Below are 21675 nucleotides of genomic sequence, written 5' to 3' on the forward strand. Positions count from 1 at the left end.
TAACTCCAGCCGTTGCAGTCTATCAGTCGTATAATGCATGGCAATGGTAACAAAATCTATGAGAGTAAAAAAAACATGCACAGACAAATCCAAATTAAACCCTGCGGCTCGTGACGCATTATACGACTGATAGACTGCAACGGTTAGAGTTAAAAATCATCAAATGTGTTCTACTGAAGAAACAAAGTCACCTACATCTTGGATGCCCTGGGGGTAAGCAGATAAACATCACATTTTCATTTTTGGATGAACTATCCCTTTAAATGCTCTCTTCCCTTAAACTTTGCATTTGAAAGTGAATCTTCTACAAATGCATATGCAATAAGATTAGCATCGCAAAAATCGTTTTTTAACACTGAAAGAGTGTTTGTTTGCACCGAATTTGATGCAGTGTGCTTCTGAAAAACTTTCATTGACTTTACATTTTTTTGCTACTGGGGTTATGATACAGGTAGAGTTTTTGGTAGAGTAATTACAGATGTTAACGACTGCACAGTACATGCTCTTAGGTGTACTTACAGTGTACTTACCTTCGAAAGTACTGGGTAATATAAGGTATCTGCATGAGTTACGGTTAGGTTTGGGGGTAGGATGAGGTTTAGTACCTAGTTATTAACCCCTTTGTTGTAATTACTATAATAAGTGCATGTACATGCAGGACTGTTCAGTAAAGAGCTAGCAGTAAAGGCAGATGCTTTAGTTGTAAGTACAGTGTATCAAATGCTAATTATCATTAGTCTTTATTTAGACTCGTAGCCTTGTTAAATGTCACTGTGCACTATTATACTATGTTTATGTGTAATTCCTAGATAAAGACTGGGAAGATATCCGGAAAATGCCAGAATATCCTACGCTACAGAAAGATTTCAGAAGAACCACGTGAGTGCGTTGCTCTGTTCCAGAGTAACAACAAATTTATTCTCAACAGCAAAAACAAAATAAGTGTTCATGTTATGTCATGATTTATATTCATATATGTGAGTGTTTATCTGAATTTGTTGATGTAAATCTTTCTAGCTGTATACAGAAGAACAGCAAGGCAGTGCATCCGTTCAGTTCTGTATTGTTTGAACACAGCTAACAGACTAGCTATACCTAGAGTTTTACCACTGAGAGTGTATATATAGTCATTCTTTGAATGTGTATTGCAGATATGCCAACAGCAGTCTTATCAAATACATGGAGAAACATAAAGTCAAACCAGACAGCAAAGTGTTTCTACTGGTGAGTCTACTGTACACTTGTTTCAAATAGTATGGAATCAACTTTACTCTGAAGACATAGACACATTATATGTTTCACAAAATGTTAGTTTTAAGGTGGTTGGTTACTTATGTAAATCATTTGCTTTAGTGTTGCAGTAGGAAATTTTAATTTTAGACATGTCTTTTGCAAATATTGCAATAATCCAGTCAAATTTGTACAACAGCCCTACAACAGCTATTGGCATGGTCCACACAGAGATCTGATCCCACCATCACAGAGTCACTTGGATTACATGAAGATAAATAGTCAGGTCCGGAAGCATTCAGACACTGACAGAGTTTTTGTGCTTTTGCCTTTATACACCACTACAATGGAATTGAAATAAAACAATCAAGATGTGGTTGAAGTGCAGACTTTAAGTTTTAATTCAAGGAGTTGAACAAAAATATAACATGAAATGCTTAGGAATTACAACCATTTTATACACAGTCCCCCCATTATCAGGGGCTCAGATGTAATTGGACAAATGTGACCCTGGAGCACAAAAGCAAAAGTCTTAAGTCGCTGGGGTATATTTGTAGCAACAGCCAACAATACACTCACTGTATGGGTCAAAATTATAGATTTTTCTTTTATGCCAAAAATCATTAGGATATTAAGTAAAGATCATGTTCCATGAAGATATTTTGTAAATTTCCTACCGTAAATATATCAAAACTTCATTTTTGATTAGTAATATGCATTGCTAAGAACTTAATTTGAACAAATTTAAAGCTGATTTTCTCAATATTTAGATTTTTTTGCACCCTCAGATTCCAGATTTTCAAATAGTTGTATCTCAGCCAAATATTGTCCTATCCTAAGCTTATTTGTTCAGCTTTCAGATGATGAATAAATCTCAATTTTAAAAAAATTGACCCTTATGACTGGTTTTGTGGTCCAAGGTCACAAATAAATGTAATCATACATAAAATGTTCATTTTTAATATTTTGTTGAGAATCCTTTGCAAGCAATGACTGCCTTAAGTCTGGAACTCAAGAACATCACCAGAGACTGGGTTTCCTCCTTCATGATGCTTTGCCAGGCCTTTACTGCAGCTGTCTTCAGTTGTTATTTGTTTGTGGCTCTTTCTGCCTTTAGTTTTGTCTTCAGCGAGTGAAATGCTGCTCAATTGGGTTGAGATCAAGAGATAGACTCGGCCATTGCAGAATAATCCACTTTTTTACCTTCACAAACTCCTGGGTTATTTTTGCTGTATGTTTTGGGTCATCGTCCATTTGTACTATGAAGCACCGTCCAATCAACTTTGCTCCATTTGACTGAATCTGGGCAGAGAGTATATCCCTATACACTTCAGAATTCATCCGGCTGCTTCTGTCTTCTGTCTCGTCATCACTGAACACCAGTAACCCAGTGCCACTGGACACCATGCACGCTCATGCCATCACACTGCTCCATGTTTCACAGATGATGCTGTGTGCTTTGGATCATGAGCTGTTCCAAGCCTTCTCCAGACTTCTTTCTTCCCGTCATTCTGGTACAGTTTGATCTTAATTTCAGCCGTCCACAAAGAATGCTTTTCCAGAAGTGGTCTGGCTTTTTTAAGGCCGGGACACACCAAGCCGACGGTCGGCCGTCGGTGATTTTCTGTCAGGCTAGTTTGTTTGGTGTGTTCCACTCGTCGGCTCTCGTCAACATGTTAAATCAGCGTCGGGACCGTTGGCGCGAGTGAGAGCTCTGATTGGATGTTCAGTTTAGCGAACAAGTCCATTCTAATGTTACATGATCTTTCCCAAGCATTCCAATATGCAAATATTTTCATAACATGAGCCGCTTAAAATGATATAAATGAAATGTTATCAACGTTACTGATATTCAAAATGGTAAGCAAGCAGCTGCTTATATAGAGAGCTAACTCCTCTCACGCAGGCGCAGAACGCACGTGTTAGTTTGCAGTCGGCTGTAGCCTGTGCAGTGTGTTCAAGTGCAGCTTTTTGGTCCGTCGGCTTTCGTCGCCGCTAGTTCTTTGAAGTCGGCTTGGTGTGTCCCGGCCTTTAGATGTTTTTTGGCAAAGTCAAATCTGGCCTTGTTTGCACCTTGTGCTGAAGCCTCTGTGTTTGCTCTGGTGAAGTCTTCTCTTGATTGTAGACGTAGACCGTGACACGTCTGCCTCCTGGAGAGTGTTCTTCTCTTGGCTGGATTTTGTGAAAGGGTTTTTCTGTACCATGGAGAGGATCCTCCGATCATCCACCACTGTTGTCCTCTAAGGATGTCCAGGCCTTTTTATGTTGCTGAGCTCACCAGTGCATTCTTTTTTCCGCAGAATGTACCAAACTGTTGATTTGGCCACTCCTAATGTTCCTGCTATCTCTCTGGTGGATTTGTTTTGTTTTTGAAGCCTAACAATTGTCTGTTTCACTTGCATGGAGAGATCCTTTGACCGCATGATGTGAGTTCAATGCAAGTGGCACACTTAGAATCAAGTCCAGACCTTTTACCTGCTTAATTGATGTATAAATAACGCAGGAATAGCCCACATCTGTCCATGAAATGGCTTTTGAGTCAACTGTACAATTACTTATAGTCCCTTGAAAAAGGGGGGAGGTACATATTAAAGAGCTGTAATTCCTTAACCTTTCCTCCAATTGTGATGAGAATACCCCCGAATTAAAGCTCAGAGTGTGCACTTTAAGCCCATATTATATGCATATTACATAACTGTAACTTGAATATGTTTTGGTCAGCAGCTAAAATAATAAAAATTGTGCCCGTGTCCAAATATAAATGGACCTGACCGTATAAGCAATTTTGTTATCCTGCTCTGTATTAGAGTGTTTCTTACATAAAAACTTTGGAAGTTTTGTGAAATAATTTGTTAATGTTCTATCTATCTATCCTTTCTATTTATCTATCTATTTGTTCAGTATCGGTTAGTTAGTCTATTAAACTGCCACATTTAGTGTCCATACATCCAATTTGACCAAAAAACACGCCCGATCATAGCTTCAACACCAACTAGTCAACTAATGATCTAATCTAGTTCATCCTTCCCACAGTAATTAATATAATCTAATCTAGCTCCAGAAATTGCTGACTATGGACCCCAGCAAAAGAATCACTTCTGAGCAGGCACTGCAGGACCCATATTTCCTGGAGGATCCCTTACCTACATCTGAGTAAGTCTCATTCCACATGCACACACATTTAGACACATGCTAAGTAATCTCAGAGTAGAACACTGTGGACACCCAAACACCACACACATATGTGCTTGTTCAACATGTACTTTTCAAAACAATTAGCATTAATAGGGAGTTAATCTTCTCTAAAGGCTTACCAACTGTAGAAACAAGGCTTTGGGAAGTTCATTCATCTAATTCATGTTCAGTAGGGTTCATGTCTGAGCTTTGGTTTGGACTCAATGGATCTTTTTTTAATTTTTTTTTTTATGGAACTCACGTCATGTCGTTCTGTGCCATTGCAATAAGATTTGCTTTGACTGGAACTTAGCCAAACCCTTAAATTAGAAGTGGGTGTCTGCTTTCTTTTCACTATGTAGTGTAGCATACCACAAATATTTCCTGTTTTTCCTCTTTCAAACAGCTTTTATAGCTGCTTAAACGAGAATCATAGTTGTTCACCTGCAATTAATTGACCAAATTTGCATGAGAAACATAAGCAGTTCCTATAAAAACTGCTTTAATGTTTTCTTTGTGTGCATGTTTTGCGTGTGTTTTTAGTGTATTTGCAGGATGTCAGATTCCCTACCCCAAACGAGAGTTTCTAAGTGAGGATGAACCAGAGGAGAAAACAGAGAAGGTAACAATGGCTGATTAAAAAACTTACGTTTTTCTCACACTGCGTCCGGTTCTGATTTGTTTTTTAGATGTGATCTTTAGCACTGACTTTCCAGACTGTAATTTTGCAAAGAATGAAATCAGATCCTTTTGTTTGGATATGTTGTCGATCTACATTGGTTGCAACGACAAGAAACATATAAGAAGTAGACTAGAAATGTTTATATCTCTAATATCTCTGATCATATACCTGTTATGTTTAATGTTTTCTATCCATGTAAACCTTCCACTCTTCAGCCTGTTTTGTTCTGTTCCCATGTTATTATTTCATCCACAGCTCTGGACTTCACAGAAGTTTATATAGCCACCTCATTTTTGAGATTTATTAGGTCTCCCCTCCTTCTGTTGGTCCAGAGGAGTTAGTCACAGTTTAACTGTGTTTGTACAGACATTGTTGACTCTGTTGCTCCATATAAAGTCAGGAAATATAAAATTCATTCAGAACCATGGCTTAAGAATCAAACTTGCATCCTTAGGCAGGAATGCTGAATGGAAATTAAATAAGAAATAGTTACAAGTCTCTTTTATATTTTAAGGGGAGAATTTGATGGAGAGCTGTGCAGGCTTTGATATCGTTTTGCACTTTTAATGCACCTGGAGTTCTGTTTTCAACCATAAATAGATTATTCAGTTCAGCTGGAGGACTGCGTTTAAGTCCATCCTCATATACAGACATGTTCCTGAAATAAATTTTGGAAAAATTAATGGAATTAGATTTAATTATAAGCTTACTTTTTGTTTTTGTGATGTGATTCATATTCCATTGGACTAGAATTCAAGGGACAAGGGAAGGATTTTTTCTCTCTCTTAAGGACAGATTACTGTCCTCGGTACCTATTACTTGTGGGGTCCCTCAAGGATCTGTTGTAGGACCTATGCTATTTTCTTTGTACATGCTTCCTTTGGCCTTACATTTTTTATTTAAATATGGTGTAGATAATGTGTGGGCTATATTTGCTTTTCAGACTACCAACCACTGAACTCGTTTGATTTCGTTTTGTGGCCTGTCTGAACAGCCATAGGCGGTTATACAGTGGTTATTGTAAGTATGAGCAGTTTTGAAGCTCACTTTAGCAAAGTTGTAGGTCTGAAAACTTCAAAGGACATTGTGAGCACTTTGGTGCTCCAGGGAGATTGTCCCTGTAAAATGTGTACTGCAAACTACTTTGGATAAAAGCATCTGCTAAAATGGCTGCTTTCTTATAGTCTCTACTGCTAATTTGTAATGTTACTCATTCCAGTGGAACTAAGAGGGAAGCTGAGTGTAGGTGCAGAAAAGAGAGAACAGCAGAGCAAGAGCTCAGATAGCACTGTTGTTAAGCTTTGCACTCGGTCACTGAAGGATGAAATGAATCCAAGCAAAAGGCAAACAAACAAACACACACACAGCATAAAATAACCATCTCACGTCTGCAATGCTGGAGTGAGCCAATATTTACTTGTACATTTAGTGGCTTTGGCCACACCATATAATGTTCGTGCAACTGCTGCTTTTCTTGATAGCACAATTTCAGGATGGCTGTGAGTGTATTTGAGGAAATTAACCTCGCAAACATATCCGAACCACGCATCCATTATTACAGAGACCTACAGACATGGATTGGGTTCCTACCACACAAAGGCCCTGATTTACAAAAGGTTTGCGTGTACAAAAAATATGCACACACAAAAAAGCTGCATCTAATAACACTAGTCTACTTAAGATTGCATCTTTTATTCTCTTGTGCCATTTTCAGTGGGTTTCCCTTAATGAATTTGGTAATTTGGAACATTTCCTCATTCATACACAAAACACAAGACGCTGACATTGCATACCCAGTGCGTTCATGCTAAATTAAATGATTTATTATGAGCAATTGTTTTGTTCAAAATTATATTTAAGTAAACACCATAACTAAGCTTTGACAGTCTCCAACTGTTGCTGCCCAGCATGTCAACAAACATCTTTGGATGTTTTTAACATGTATTCCTAGCCTACACAGGACTCTTGGATATTTTACAGCAACTTATCCTATTAGATTTCAGAGCTAGAAATATGCCTTTTTTAATTACTGGTTGATTAATGTAGATTTTTGACTGTGTCTTTGAGATGGATGTTATATATGATATCACACTATTTAATTTAAAGACAGTAAATCGCACATTCACAACAATTGCATTCCGTCAATTTCCATCAATCAAATTTATATTTATTTTATAATATTTTTGTCTATACAAGCTTGTTAATTGCAATGGAAATAATTCTTACATTCGCTGGCCTAGTGGACCCAATGTAAAAGAAAGAAAGCTCACAAAAATAAAAATTAATGTAAATTTAAAGAGACAAGTGACATCCAAATCGTCCAAACAGAATAACTTATCAGCGAATGCCAATAATAAAAAAAAAATGCCAAAGTTGGTCAACATTTCAGACATAGAATAAAACTTGAGGTGTTCGATACAAGTCAAAATTTAAATTGTAATACTCTTCACAATTTTTTTGACTTAAAAAAATGTAGAACGTAAATAAACATTTAAAGAACTTTTTTACACAGTCATGTATGTTGCAATTAAACAGATTTATAAAAATGAACATCTTTTATTTTTACCAATTTAATTTAATCTCCATGTTTTAATCTAAATAAAGTTGGCCGTCTCTCTTACTAGTTGACACAAGCATGCATGTTTTCTTTTTAATGACCTCTCTTTTATACATTCCTGTTTTCACGTTTTTATAGCCATTCCTGGCACACAAGACCTTTTTGTCATCTCTCTATATATACTTCGTTAATCCTGATGTTATTTAATCAATCATCAGTTACCAATCCCTTCTCTCTCCATATATGCTGGCATAAGACAAGTGTGGATAGTAAAACTTGACAGCAACTAAAGGGAAAAGGCTAAATAGAAGGAAAGTTCTTCAACAAAGAGGATGCACTTTTTTTTCTACCAAGACCTGAATATAAAGTGGAGTTTGGTTCAGTTTTGAACCAAACCATGATACAAATGATATTTGTAAAAAAAAAAAAAAAAAAATTCACCAGTATATTGCACACTGAAAGAACTGTTATCTATGTGCACTCTGCCACTGTAATGTTCTTGTTCATCGTGGTCTTACAAAAGTTTTAGTGTTTATTATTGCAAAATAATAAAATCCTGAAATTAATAATGAACGTTAAAATGGTTGTCCAGCTTTCAATGCCAAATAATCAAAGGTAGCATTCAAAGCGCAGTGATATGTTGTTGTATGTATGTGGTCATCTTTCGAACCAGACGCAGCAGCACCAGCAGACGGCTGCACAGACGCAGACACAAACGCAGACACAGCAGGCTCCAACACAGCAGAGCTCAGCGCAGACCAACGGCACATCAGGCACTGCAGGGGCCAACACGGGCCCCTCCATACAGCATGGACAGGAACAGGGGCCACCAAACAAAAAACCTCGCACCTCAGGAACCAGTGTTCTTCAAACAGACTACCAGGTAAAAGAAGTGCCTCAAGGGGGCGCTGGGGGGCAGATATCTGAATTCTCCATTCATCTGCATTTCAGTAGGGCTGAGACGATAATTCGATTCAGAATCAATTCGTGGATGGATTCTGAGATTTTCCGAATGCATCGAGATTCCTCTGGAAGCGATTCTGAGCTTAGATTTTAACAGCAGATGGCGCTCTAATCTAGTTTTTATCTGCACACTCAAACGCTCACGAAGAAGAACGCTGAAGAGCACTTGTGCGTTCGCTGAGTCTGTAATTTCACCTCGGCTCAGAATGCTTTCATGACGCGAGATTAATGTAAACAGCCCACCGTGAACACCCTTGTGATTCGCTTCAACCTTTTCGATATTTTATGAATGATTATTTTAGGTTCAAGTGTGTGCAAGGATTTGAAAACAAGCAGAATCCGGCTGTTTCTAAAGCATGCAGCGCCATCTGCTGTTCAAAACTAAGCTCAGAATCAACTCGAGACAGAATCGCGATGCATCCGGAAAATCTCAGACTCGATGCTGAATCATTTCTCGATTCGCGATGCATCGATTTATTTTCCCAGCCCTACAATTCAGATTAAAAAAAAATTGTGCATGTTAAACAAGCATAGCATCTCATAATCCTCCAGAAAACAGTTGTGCTGCACAATATTTTTGTGGAAACTGAAACAGTCAAGTTTCCCCATCTTCCCCTCTTCCTATGGTAATATCCTAACACAGAGAATAGCCCTAAATAATGCAGTTCCTCAGTCTTTCCTCTTCAGACACCCCGCTGAAAGCACTGCACGTGTGTCCTAGCACAACCTAGCGTTCAGCCAGCGATAACACCAGTATAATGGGTATGAACACAGATATAATTCCAGTGTGAAGATTGTGAAAACTTGCCAAGTCTAAATCTGACTACTTATAACACAAAAATCTGAACTTTTTACATTTTGATTGAAGGCATTGAGTAATCATTCATAATGTAAGCAGGAATGTGTAAGTGGATTTAGTATCTAGATATTATAGATATTCCTCCACCAAACTTGTTTGTAAGACTGACGTTGATGATGAATGTTATACCCAACATTGAGAATGAATTCTGTACCCAACATGACCGTTTATAACATAAAGAATGCAATCCAAATTTAATTGAATGGAGCTGTCAACACTTGAAACTGTTTTGAAAAGATAACTTATTTTATTCACAAGTGTCATGTTTGTGATTGTTATTTTTTTATGTAGACTATTTTGGTCCCCCAAAAAATAAAATAAAAAAAATTAGAAAAATATAATCAGAAACAGATGCAGGCCCATACTATTTTATTTTTATGCTTAACTTTTATCACATTGTAAGAATGCTTCACAATATTATATTTAAAAAGGTAAACCACTGCCTGTTCTGAATTCATAGCCCACACAATGCAGTTTCGTATTTTATTCTTTAAAACTAAATAAATAAAGCATTGAAATTGCAAAATAAAAGAACCATCAAATCAAGAAAAAAGATTGCAAACATAAATATGAATGATATTTAACACATCTCTTGCCATAGCATATAGCACAATCTGACAGAAGTTGCAATCAGCCATCAAAGTAGTCAGAGCTGAACAGACAAACTCTTGCTGTGCATCCAGCAACAAGAGTCATTCGAAACACATCAGGTGTGTAAATGAAATAAATGTTTATTATGTAACAATATACAAGTTAGTCGTGTTCAGTTAGTTACAAGTTAGTGTTCAGCTCAGTATTACAAAAAACTTGGTCATGCAAAATACTTGATCATTTTAATAATTAATTTTTGTTCTTCATTGCAGCACTCCAGCTCGCGGCTTGGTTACCAGAGCACTGTCCAAGGCTCTACCCAGTCGCAAAGCACTATGGGATACTCGTCCTCATCTCAGCACTCTCATCAGTCTCATCGATACTGAGACTCAGAAACATACATAAGCACTTAAAAGAAATATTAACCACAAGCATAAAGCCAGGCAAGTCAGTGTTGTAATTCAAAAATGAATTGCTGGGTCTGTCCCGTAATATGGCCCCAACATAAACATAAAACCCAAGTTTATTCCCCTACAAAGCCGCCTGCCATCCCACAATCCTCAGCAAATGCTACTCCAACCAAAGCACAACTTTACAATTCCTTTCTTTCGATCAGAGCTCCTCAAAAGAAGCAGAGCCATAATTGGGCATTTTCCTCAATATCTCAACAGTTTTTCAATATACTGTATTACAACTTCCACCAGCTCCAACACCAACCATACCTACGAGTCTGCTGACTGTTTAGCATCTTTAATGCTTATTCATTCTTATTTTACCACCGTTAGACCAAAACAGTCTCAAAATGATCAGCCAAATGCTATTCGGGTCATAGCTACAGATAGAAGTGACATGAGGCTTGTTACAATTGGTCATTAAAGGGTTAGTTCACCCAGAAATGAAAATTAGTCCATAAATTACTCACCCTCAAGTCATCCTAGGTGTATAAGACTTTCTTCTTTCAGACGAATCCAGTCGGAGTTATATTAAAAATTGTCTTTGATCTTTCAAGCTGTTTCATGCCACTCAGCGGGTGTTGCATGCATCAGTCCAAAAGAAGTGAAATAAAAAGCACCCATCCATAAAAAAAGTGTCTCACACGGCTCCGGGGGGTGAACAAAGGCCTTCTGTAGAGAATCGATGCGTTTTTGTAAGAAAAATGTCCATATTCAAAACGTAATAATCACTTTAGTGTAGCTTGCGCTCTTACAAAAAATAATATTTTTTTTTACTTTGCCGCCCATTATTATTGTGGGTTTATCATCTCAAGGCTTTCTGAGATTCCCCCGTTTGACAACCCTGAAACAAATCAAATAGAGACATCTACGGTATATAAGCAATTGTACATAGGAACCGAAATCCCCTTTTATCCTCTCTCCCAGTAAAGGGAGCTGCCTGCATGTACAGACAGTCGAGCAGAGACTGGATTTGTGTAACATACGTGTGCATATTTTAAAGACTGAACAAGGAGCATCTCTCATAGCTATCGTGCACCACTGCATTATTACACACATCTTGTTTTGTTGTGTAAGAGATTTATTTTATTTTTTTTTTAAATATACACTCACGCAATACACTTTTCATCCATTTTTTGTGTTAGTTACAACAATAACAACCAATAAAAATAACATCAGCTATAAAAGAGCATGGACATGGTTTACTCTTTCTCTTTTTTGCAGAAGAACATGTTTTAGGATTTTGGTCAGGACTAAAATTCCTAAATCTGTGTGTGTGTGTGCGTGCATGGATATACTTGCATGTGTGTGATTATCCGGGGCAGCTAGCAGTTGAACTGCTATTTCTTGTCTCCTCTTTGTGTTTTATATGCTTTTATAATCTGTTTATTGTTGGTTATTGTTTTGAAGTGCAGTTATTTCTTTGTGTTATTTGAGCTCAGTTTGTGGACTGGAAGTGAGTTTTTTTTAGAGCGCTGGAGGGCAACTGATTCGCTCCTCTGACAAACAATTGGATTTCTCATCAGGCAAAGCCGGGGACTTCAGCTGTGTGTATTACAGGTCCTTCCAAGCCGTGTTTGAAACACTGAAACTTTGTGGTGCGCAATATGTGTTGCACAATTAAGCGGACAACTTGGTGGAATATACGAGCTCAAACAGGATTCAAAGGAAATCTTGAAACAGAGTCTGTTGTTTTAAGCTTTATGGAAGCGAGTCAGTTTGAAAGACCCTGAAGGATAATGAAAGTGGATTGCAGTCACCCACAGCGCAAACTGAGACTGACAGTTGATTTCAACCAAAATGTTTGCAGAACAAGTGTAGCTAATGGTCAGTTACTGCCATCATACTCTTCTGTCCCATTTTAAGATTCCTTGTTTTTCTGTTCTAATGTGCTTTGTATTTCTGGTAAAAGCAATCAAAAAACAAGTGTTATTTCACTATTTTTCCACCCCGTTGTGGGTTTCTTCTCACATCAGAGTTGTACAATTGGGTCAAAATGTTTTTAAAGCCTAGATAAACAGATTTATGATTAAAAAATGAGGTTGTGACATATAAAGTATAAATATTTCAGATTCACCCTGTCTGTGAAATCCGGGCTAAAGTCTCAAAATCTAATTATGAGATAACAAGCATCAAAGTTTGATTTCAACCATTCATTTCACTATGATTTCAATCTTTGGCATGGCCTTACTCTGTCAATATTAAAGATATAAAGGTTATATTTTCACAGAATGTTCTACATCTTTATGAAGGATGATTTTATGTAGAAAACAGTAAATCACAAACAAAAAAAAGACTTTAGCTGGGTTTTCACAGGCAGGGTCACATTTTAACCAATGTTAATTACATTATACAAAAGTCAGATTTTTTTTTTCTTTCAAGATGTTTTTTGAACATTCTCAATCATGCCAGATGACATGACATGGGCAGCTTGTATGCTGCATAGCAGAAGAAATTTGTGTGCTTTGTTTTTCTATTTTACTTTTTAATGTAAATTGTTATGCTAATTATATGACGACTTTTTATTTTTATTAGAATAGATTTCATCGAGTGTTCTCAGACTTTTAGACACTGCTGTACAGGTTTATTACATTTTCTGATATTTATAAGTCTAGGATACCCAGGGGGTGGATTACCAGCCACCATTGACTGAAATGATGGAATAACATTAGTTTCATATTATATTGTTTATTTCAGCAAAATAAGAGGAACTGTTGTACAATGTAGTTGGTGCATATCATATTTGGTGTCATATCTTTAGTTTGATAATGTTTCAACCTCTCTCCTATTTTATTCAGTTTTCCCAAATTTTCAGCAGAATACACTGAGAATGCAAATAACAAAATAAATAATGGCAAACATATTGTTTCTGTAGATTGTGACATTTACAGTGGGAGGTTTAACACACTTCATCTTGTTTCTTTCAGTGAGAAACTTTGGCATCATAAGACTTGCATGAAGGTCATGGGGATTTCCATATCTTGAAATTATACATATATTGGTCATAATTTTGTCATGATATGCTGGGATTGATTTTAAGCACCAAATCAGACCCCTAGTTCTGAAGCTTTTCGTAATTTATTTCTTTATTTATCTATTGGGGAAGAAATCTTTTATCCTCCTGTTATGCGTTTTATACTGTTGAGGTTGAATGCTTAAAAAAAAAATCTAAAAATCAAACTTTCATACATGCCCCGCTATAAAAACCTGTTTAAACCAGCCTAATCTCATTTCCTGGAATTACAAGCTAGTGTCTCGCAGTCTGATCAGCTAAAAGTGCCCAAAACTCCTAAAACCAGCTGGGGTACCAGGTAAAACCAGTTTAAACTGATTTATAATCTTTTATGCAAAGGAAATAAAACATTTAGTTGTGCTACAGTGTAGAAGGGAGCTCAAAGACCAACATTTTCTTAAGAGCAGACACTTCTTTTTTAAAACAATTGTATTATGGAATCACTGAAGGCGTTCATGTTTTTGTGTAGTTTTTTACATTATTTTGAAATTATGATAGACTGTAAATGAAATTGTGGGTGTGTTTATGTATAACAGATTATATGTATATGAGAAACACTGTTTAAGAGTGTTATTCTTAAATAATGCTTATGTCCCTCTGTATTAATGTTTAAAAACATATTTGGCTTCAGTTTGTCATATATATACAGAGTTCTGGCATGAAACTCTAGATGGCGCAGTCCGATAGGTCTAACTCAATCTGACCTAATGACATCATTATCACATGGCACAACTGATTGGTTCTCTCCTGTATCGGTAGCCAATGAGCTCGCTGCTCAACATTCAAATACATGACTAGTGCTTGCCGTAGCAGTCGCAGCTTGCTTCAGAAACCCTCCACCTTCCCCAGCTCCACCTGTATAGATCTGCTACGGGGTGATTCATGTATGCTATATGGGGGTTATTTCATGTATGTTATATTTGCAGCAGCAATGTTTCTTACATGCTCACAGCAGCATGTTGTGGATGTATTGGCAGTAGCAAGTCTCGGTACTTGCTCTGCAGCAGCAGCGTAGCAGATCTATTCCGCCAAGACCAAATACATTAACATTATCATGTACATTACCATGCCAATCCCTCCGAGAGTTGTCATGACAGAACTAAATATAAAATTAGCATTATCACTAAATGTCCTTTAAATCCTTTGAATAGTTATCTCACTCATTCTTTCCTGCTGTGAAAGACTGCACTGTACATATACACACTGATGTAAATGTGTGTTACTAATTAGAAGCAGTAACATTCACTAAACTCCTCTATCAAGGTTGCAGCAGTGTTGATTACTAGATATTTTCCTGCTTATAGTGGTGAATATGGTTTTGTAGGCCAAATTCACAGTCTGATTCACATGTGGGTGGCTATATATAGGCACTAAAGTTGAGAATTGTCCAAACTGAAATCAACACAGGTTTTCCATATATGTGGGTCTGTTTAAAAATGTACTGACATTGGTTGGTTAAAGCAGTGATTCTCAACTTGTTTTGCTTGAGAATCCATTTTTACAGTCCACATCAAGTATGGAAAATTGCCTTATTTATTAATTTATGAAATAATTACTATTTTTGTATGGATTTCTTCATGTGGATCTGACATTGTTTTTCCCTGCTGTTTGCGGCTCCATCAGAACCGACCCACCAGTCAAGAACACATTGGTTTAGAGGTTTGGCTTGTCCCATTACAAGCTGCTTTCAATTTGTATAAAATGATATTTTAGAAATAAGTGCTTATGTCTCTCTCTTTGTAAACTTTTTAATCTGAAACATCTCGCATCATGTAAATGTTAATTTTTTTGCCCAATTAATTTTGGTATTATTTTCAGTACATCTGTTTTGTGATTTGATTTATGATTGGTTTATAAGACAGGAATCAGCTTGATGATTTGTAATCATAATCTGATGGCCTTGAAGAAGCCATACATATATTATTGTCTTATTAATTCTTCCTCTTACAGTGATGTTTTTTGAAAAAGGCTTCGGTGGATGTTTGTCTATACGTAAGTTTATACAACATTTAAAATGATTGCCATGTTATTAGTGCACTGTTGTTGCTGAATTATTTAGTGGTAAAGTATTCATTATGAATATTTTATTGACGTTTTGTTTAGATAGTTTTGTTTATGTGTATGTGTACACTACACATGGCATTTATAATACAGAAATAAGCAAGAGAATAAACTTACATGCATTTATATGATAAAGACCTCTATGTCTGCAGATTTGTCCTCTGATGAAACTGTGCATGTGTTTGTTTTTCATTCCTAACCCTGAACGGACAGGTTCATAAATTTTCCCTTTTGGCTTGCTTTTTTATAATGCCTCCTCATGTGATCTTGCTTCCTTAGCATGTGCTTATATATATATATATATATATATACAGTATATTTCTCCCACTCTAAAAGCGCCTCCTGCTGGCAGAGAATGAATTTGCATTTGCAATTCTGTGGGAAACACTGGTGTCTGTTAACAAACATAAACAAAAAGCTTCAGAACTGTTGAGCCATGTATTATTACTAAGAATTAGTCTACTACTATTACTATCTTGTGCCCTGCAATAAACATTTACTCATACTCTCTTTTATGAGATGAAGGGGGAAAAAAAAGGAAATCGGTCAAACATGTCAGACAAAAAAAATCGCATCATATATACCCTGCAAACATGTCCTTGCGGGGCCCATGCTGGCTTTTTGCGGGCACAGTGGGCTAGAACCAGCCCACACCAAACATAAACAGGCCCAGTGCGGGCTTGCCCAGGCGAGGCCCACAGCTTTGGGCTGACCGCGGTCTCTCTGTGAGCAGCCCACACTAGCGGACTGCCCACATTAATCAGATGATGGACCAGTGTGGGCCAGCCCGTTCGGGCGCAGAGCAACTTTTGTATCCTTTGGACCCATGCAGGTTTTGTGTAGGCAGCCCTGTAATGCAACTAGGAGAATACAAACAACATTAGGCGCATTTCCATTACCCTTCAAATTGCGCAAATTGAAATTGCGAATTGAAAATACGCCTATGGGCAAAAACGCCTATATATCGCAAAAAAGTTTTTACACTTGCATGAGGTGGTTTTTCAGGCAATGCGAAAAAGGAATAATTCGCAAAACTGCAATGGAAACGGCTTTTTCACATTTACAGGTCACATGGCGTATGTGAAAAGTCATATGATCATTCTTCAGTGTACTATAACCTCCAAGAAACACTTCTTACGTGGTCGCTCTCCAGTATAAGGGGCTTTCCCTAACATTAATGCAGTGTGGCTCTGATACGGCCACTGAAGCTGATTGCGGCCACAATGCTTGTGTTTATTCCAGAATCCAGCCGCACCACACACGTTTCTGAAGCGGCTCTCTGTGCTGCTTCTGTAAAGCTACACGCATACACCTTCTTTGAATAAATATAGCCAAAATCCCACCAAAATCCGTTACCATGACTTATCCCGAGAGGCAAAAGGTGACGTTTTAGTCGCATAACATGGGTTAATGGAAACGCCGTCATTTCGCAATACTTTTTTATCGACATTTATAAAATATCGCCAAAGTTTTGTGCAAATCTGTAATGGAAACGCACCTATTGACTGGCCATTCTTTAGCCACTCAGTTGAACTGGAATGGATCAAACCAAAAGAGACCTTTTCAGAACCTGTTGTTCCCTTTCAGTCGGTCACTCCCGACGTCACGTCGGCTGACCGACGAAATTGGGATCTCGCTTAGAGAGACCAATCCACTTCGAGTGTAAACTAAACGAGCCAATGCACATTGGCATGCGATTATTGCATCCAGCTGCTGCTGATCACAGCGTGAGTATAAGTAGGCAGCAGATGCAACGCATATTCAGCTTTTCGCTTCGCATTGGCTCGTTTAGTTTACACTCGAAGTGGATTGGTCTCTCTAAGCGAGATCCCAATTTCGTCGGTCAGCCGACGTGACGTCTCCGTTCCCTCCTTCAGGGAACGAGGGTGACATACGTAACCGAGACGTTTCATATAGGCCAGGGATCCTCAAATCTGGCTCACTAGATCCACTTTCCTGCAGAGTTTAGTTCTAACCTTAATCAAACACACTTGAGCATGTCTTCAGGATCATTAGAAAATCACAGGTGGGTGAGTTTGATCAAAGTTGGAGCTAAACTCTGCAGGAAAGTGGATCTCATGAGCCATATTTGAGGTGCAACAGACATGAGCCTGTTAATAAGAATTTTGTGGTCAATGTTCTTCCTTACCACTAGGGGTGCTAGGGTGTTTTAGGTTTCCTTAAGTCAGTGGTTCTCAAACCTCTCCATGAAGTACCCCCAGCACTGCACATTTTGTATGTCTCCCTATATCTGACACACCCAATTTAGGGCTGTATCCGAAATCGCCCCCTATACCCTCATTCACTATTACCTACATTAGTCCACTCATACAATTCACTTGAAGGAGTGAATGAAAACAAGTGAGTAAATTTGGACACTGAGTGCACCGGAAGGACTTCCTCTTTTGCATAGCTTGCTTGCTGTTTAATAATAATTTGAAACGGGCAGCTCCAGTAGTAAGATTAAAGGATTTATCTCAAACTATGTCACGGAAATGATGTATAAACCCTAGTTAAACAATTTAATAGTCAATTTACAATGAATTTGTAACTGTGTTGTATGCTGTATTACGCCGTGGACGTTGTAAAATGAATGAATGGATGATTCAGCTGCGGGTGCCATCTTCTGGCGAGACGCGGGAATTCATTTGGCGCGCGACTCTCACAGTGCATTATGGGGATTCCCTAGCCATTGAGTGTACATTGGTTGTACACGCGTTTTTGCGGTGCACTGTGGGATTGAATGAGTGCACTCGAGAGCGTCCACTATGGTTTTGGACACCAAAAATGACCAATGCCTAAAAATGGCTGTCCCCTCAAATAGTATCTTATTTGAGGGTATAGGGGGCGATTTCGGATACAGACCAGTTCTTGCAGTCTCCACTAATGAGCTGATGAGTTGAATCAGGTGTGATAGATGAGGGAGATATACAAAATGTGCAGGGCTGGGGGTACTCCAGGACAAGTTTGAGAACCACTGCCTTAAGTAAAGCCATGTGCAGGGCCGGATTTACGCATAGGCATTCCAGGCACGTGCCTATACTTGCTCGTCCAGGGGGGCCCAAACACAATGAAGAGATATATAATATTTTTGTTATACTATGGGCTACCTACAGCAGTAAAAGAACCAAAACCACAGCAAATAAATATAACAAACAATAGGCTAAAAATGACGAACTATTTCCATGTCTTCAACCTTTTTTATGTACAGAAATCACGCTTTCTTTCTCCCGTTCTCTCTCACAGACATACAGACAGACACAGTACAGACAGACACGCACATTTGCGCACACATGCGGAGATGTGGACAGAAACTTGTTGTCAGAGCTGCGGCTGCCCCGCGAATTTATCAATAAAATAGTTTTGCAGCGAGGTTCTTGGAAGCAGTTCAACTTAAAGATTCGCTATTAGTAGATGCTGCTGCTGAATACTGCTGAAAGACGCACAGACGCAAGTATTCACACGCACTTAATCTCTCTCTCCTTCTCTCTCTTTCGCTCTCTAATAACTGCGTTAGACTGCATTAATAACTGCATTAGCCTGCATATCAATGGCTCAAGCCTCTGTTATTAGCTCTAAAATGACGTTTTGGAATTTGCAACAGAAGGTTTGGGATTAGGTGCGTAAAAGATTAGCTAGTTCAACGCACGAGATTTCAGGATGGAAACATGTCAAATGTCTTGAAACAAATCATCTGAACAATTGATGTGTGATTGTGACTCCAGGCCATTAAAATTATTAGAGAAATAATGCATAAAGTGGTTATGTGGCCACGTCGCCGCGCCTATTAATGGAACGTCTTTCTCAGTTCTCAAACAAATTAAGAACTACAATCGATTTTTAATGACTGAACGCAAGTGCTTATTGTGATAGAAAACTGATTCAACTGATTAAGAAATATTTTTGTTTGCTTGGGTGGTAATATTAGGCCTATTATATTAATAGGGAAGGGGGACCCAAAAATTTGTTTTGCCTATGTCACGAAAAGAGGTAAATCCGGCCCTGGCCATGTGGGTAGAGGGAGCAATAACAAGCAGCAGTAGCCAGCATGGCTCACCTGCTGAACACTTTAGCTGTGTCCCAATTCGTAGGCTACAGCCTACAGAGGACGCTCCAAACCTGATCAAACACAACTGAACCAACTAATTAGGATCTGAAAGAGCACTTGATAATTACAGACAGGTGTGTTTGATCAGGGTTGGAGCTGAACTCTGCAGGAAGGTAGATCTCCAGGACTAGGGTTGGGCACCCGTTGTAGATTAATAGTGCTGGCTCTGTGTGGGCCTAGTGAGGGCTTCCTTGGAGCTAAGTGAGGGCTGCCCGTGCAGGGCCAGCGCTAAGGGGCCAACGTTTTGCCAATGAGCAAAATCTCAGAGGCCCTGCACTGGCAGCCCATTGGGGGCCCGTAAAGGCTTGTTTGTAGGGATTGGCCATCCGCAGCAGATGGCCTGATTTCTAAATATCAGCATCAGCATTGGCCAGAGAAAAACCTGTATCAGTCAACCTCTATTGCTGACACTTAAATTAATTGTTTTGCCACTTTTGCACTTGTTATTAATGTATTTTGAATGCAAAGGGCACTTTATTTTTTTCAAAAAATGAGTGTTGATTTGTTATGCATGTTATGTATGCTTATTAAAAACAAGTTTTGTAATAACCAATTGTTCCGGACCTTTGACATTGATGAAAATTCAGATTTTTACCTTTGAATGTAGACTTGAGAACTCCTGACGTAAATGATATGTCTTCAATTTAAATCAGCGATAAAGTCATCAAGTAGTTTGCATCACTGGATGTTCCTACCAGTCTTTTAACATTTCTATTGTAAGATATGTCAGACATTAATTTAATAATGTCTGACATTATTAAATTAATTTAATTTTTATATCAACATCTAGAATTCATGTTGACAGTCTTTGATTTGATTGGCCATCTCAATCATTTTGACCAAGGGTCTCCAAACTCAGTCCTGGTGGGCTGGTGTCCTGCAGAGTTTAGCTCCAACCCTAATTAAACACAGCTGAAGCAGCTAATCAAGGTATTACTAGAAATGTGAGTTATGAATATAACTATGGATCTGTGAGACCGAAGGATGACCGTCACTAATGGCCTAAATAGAATGATAACCTTCGTTCCGCCTTCTCGAGACCTTATGTAAACAAAGTCATGCCCATGACCCCGGAGGCGGAGCTTCCCGCACTATAAAAGCGGGATGAACTTCCGGATTGTCCTCTTACCTTGATCGCCTTAGTGTTCTGAGCGACAAGGATAGCGACAGTCATCCTTCGGTCTCACAGATCCATAGTTGTATTCATAACTTATGTAGTAAATCAGCTCAAAAGGGAAATATTTATGACTAATTATAACTGGTTATGATTAATAATAAATATTAAGATTAGATCTTCGAATTAACTGTAGCAGAATCAATATTACCATTACTTGATCTGTCCGTCCACCGAGCAGACAAAATAATCATTTATCAATTCAAAGAAAGATTATTTTCCTGGCCAAGGAAGAATACTTTCCTTATTTATGCAGTGGACATCAAAGTGAGGTCAGCTCCAGTGTCCAGCAGGGCCTCCAGTCTCACCTCATTTTCTAATGTGATGGCCAAGTAGAGTTTTTTGGCCACCCCCCTTTCGATTAGGTTCCCTAGGAGTCTTGGCACTGGGGCTTGTGTGGTGACTGGCAAGCAGTCAGAGCCGGTCTTGTGTGGCTCGTCAGGGAGGCAGACCACCAAAACCGCGCTTTATGCATGATTCTACGCAGACGCTACACTTACGATCTGTTTCGACCTCATTCTGACCATCACTAACGGTCTAAATAGGATGACTCATGTCAACAGGGTCGCGAGGAACTACAGAATCCGTACCATCTTACCCTCGCTGGGTAATAGACATTAAAACAGCAGTGCTTTTGTACAATTTTTTGAACGTACAAGGCGTAGACCATGATGCTGTTGCACAAATATCCTCCACCTGAAATCCTTTTAGTGCAGCCCATAAAGTAGCTACACTTCTGGTTGAGTGGACCCGTATTCCAATAGGAACTGGCAACCCTCTTAATGCATAAGCATGGGAGATAACATCAACC

General features: G+C 38.4%; 1 protein-coding gene across 2 annotated transcripts in view; it reads left to right on the forward strand.

Moving 5' to 3' along the window:
- LOC107660514 (cyclin-dependent kinase 19) overlaps nucleotides 1-10974 on the forward strand; it is a 58265-nt gene extending 47291 nt beyond the window's left edge. Inside the window, exons 8-13 of one of the 2 annotated variants that reach the window (XM_016449835.1) lie at nucleotides 810-879; nucleotides 1152-1224; nucleotides 4286-4383; nucleotides 4948-5026; nucleotides 8317-8526; nucleotides 10329-10974. In XM_016449835.1, the coding sequence (XP_016305321.1) occupies nucleotides 810-879; nucleotides 1152-1224; nucleotides 4286-4383; nucleotides 4948-5026; nucleotides 8317-8526; nucleotides 10329-10442 (644 nt within the window). In that variant the 3' untranslated portion in view covers nucleotides 10443-10974. The remainder of the gene's footprint in view (nucleotides 1-809; nucleotides 880-1151; nucleotides 1225-4285; nucleotides 4384-4947; nucleotides 5027-8316; nucleotides 8527-10328) is intronic. The other variant, XM_016449836.1, reaches the window with a different exon arrangement.
- The last annotated feature ends 10701 nt before the right edge of the window (nucleotides 10975-21675 follow it).

The sequence above is a fragment of the Sinocyclocheilus anshuiensis genome, unplaced genomic scaffold (assembly GCF_001515605.1).
Source record: "Sinocyclocheilus anshuiensis isolate Anshui unplaced genomic scaffold, SAMN03320099.WGS_v1.1 scaffold659, whole genome shotgun sequence".
Taxonomy (NCBI): Eukaryota; Metazoa; Chordata; class Actinopteri; order Cypriniformes; family Cyprinidae; genus Sinocyclocheilus; species Sinocyclocheilus anshuiensis.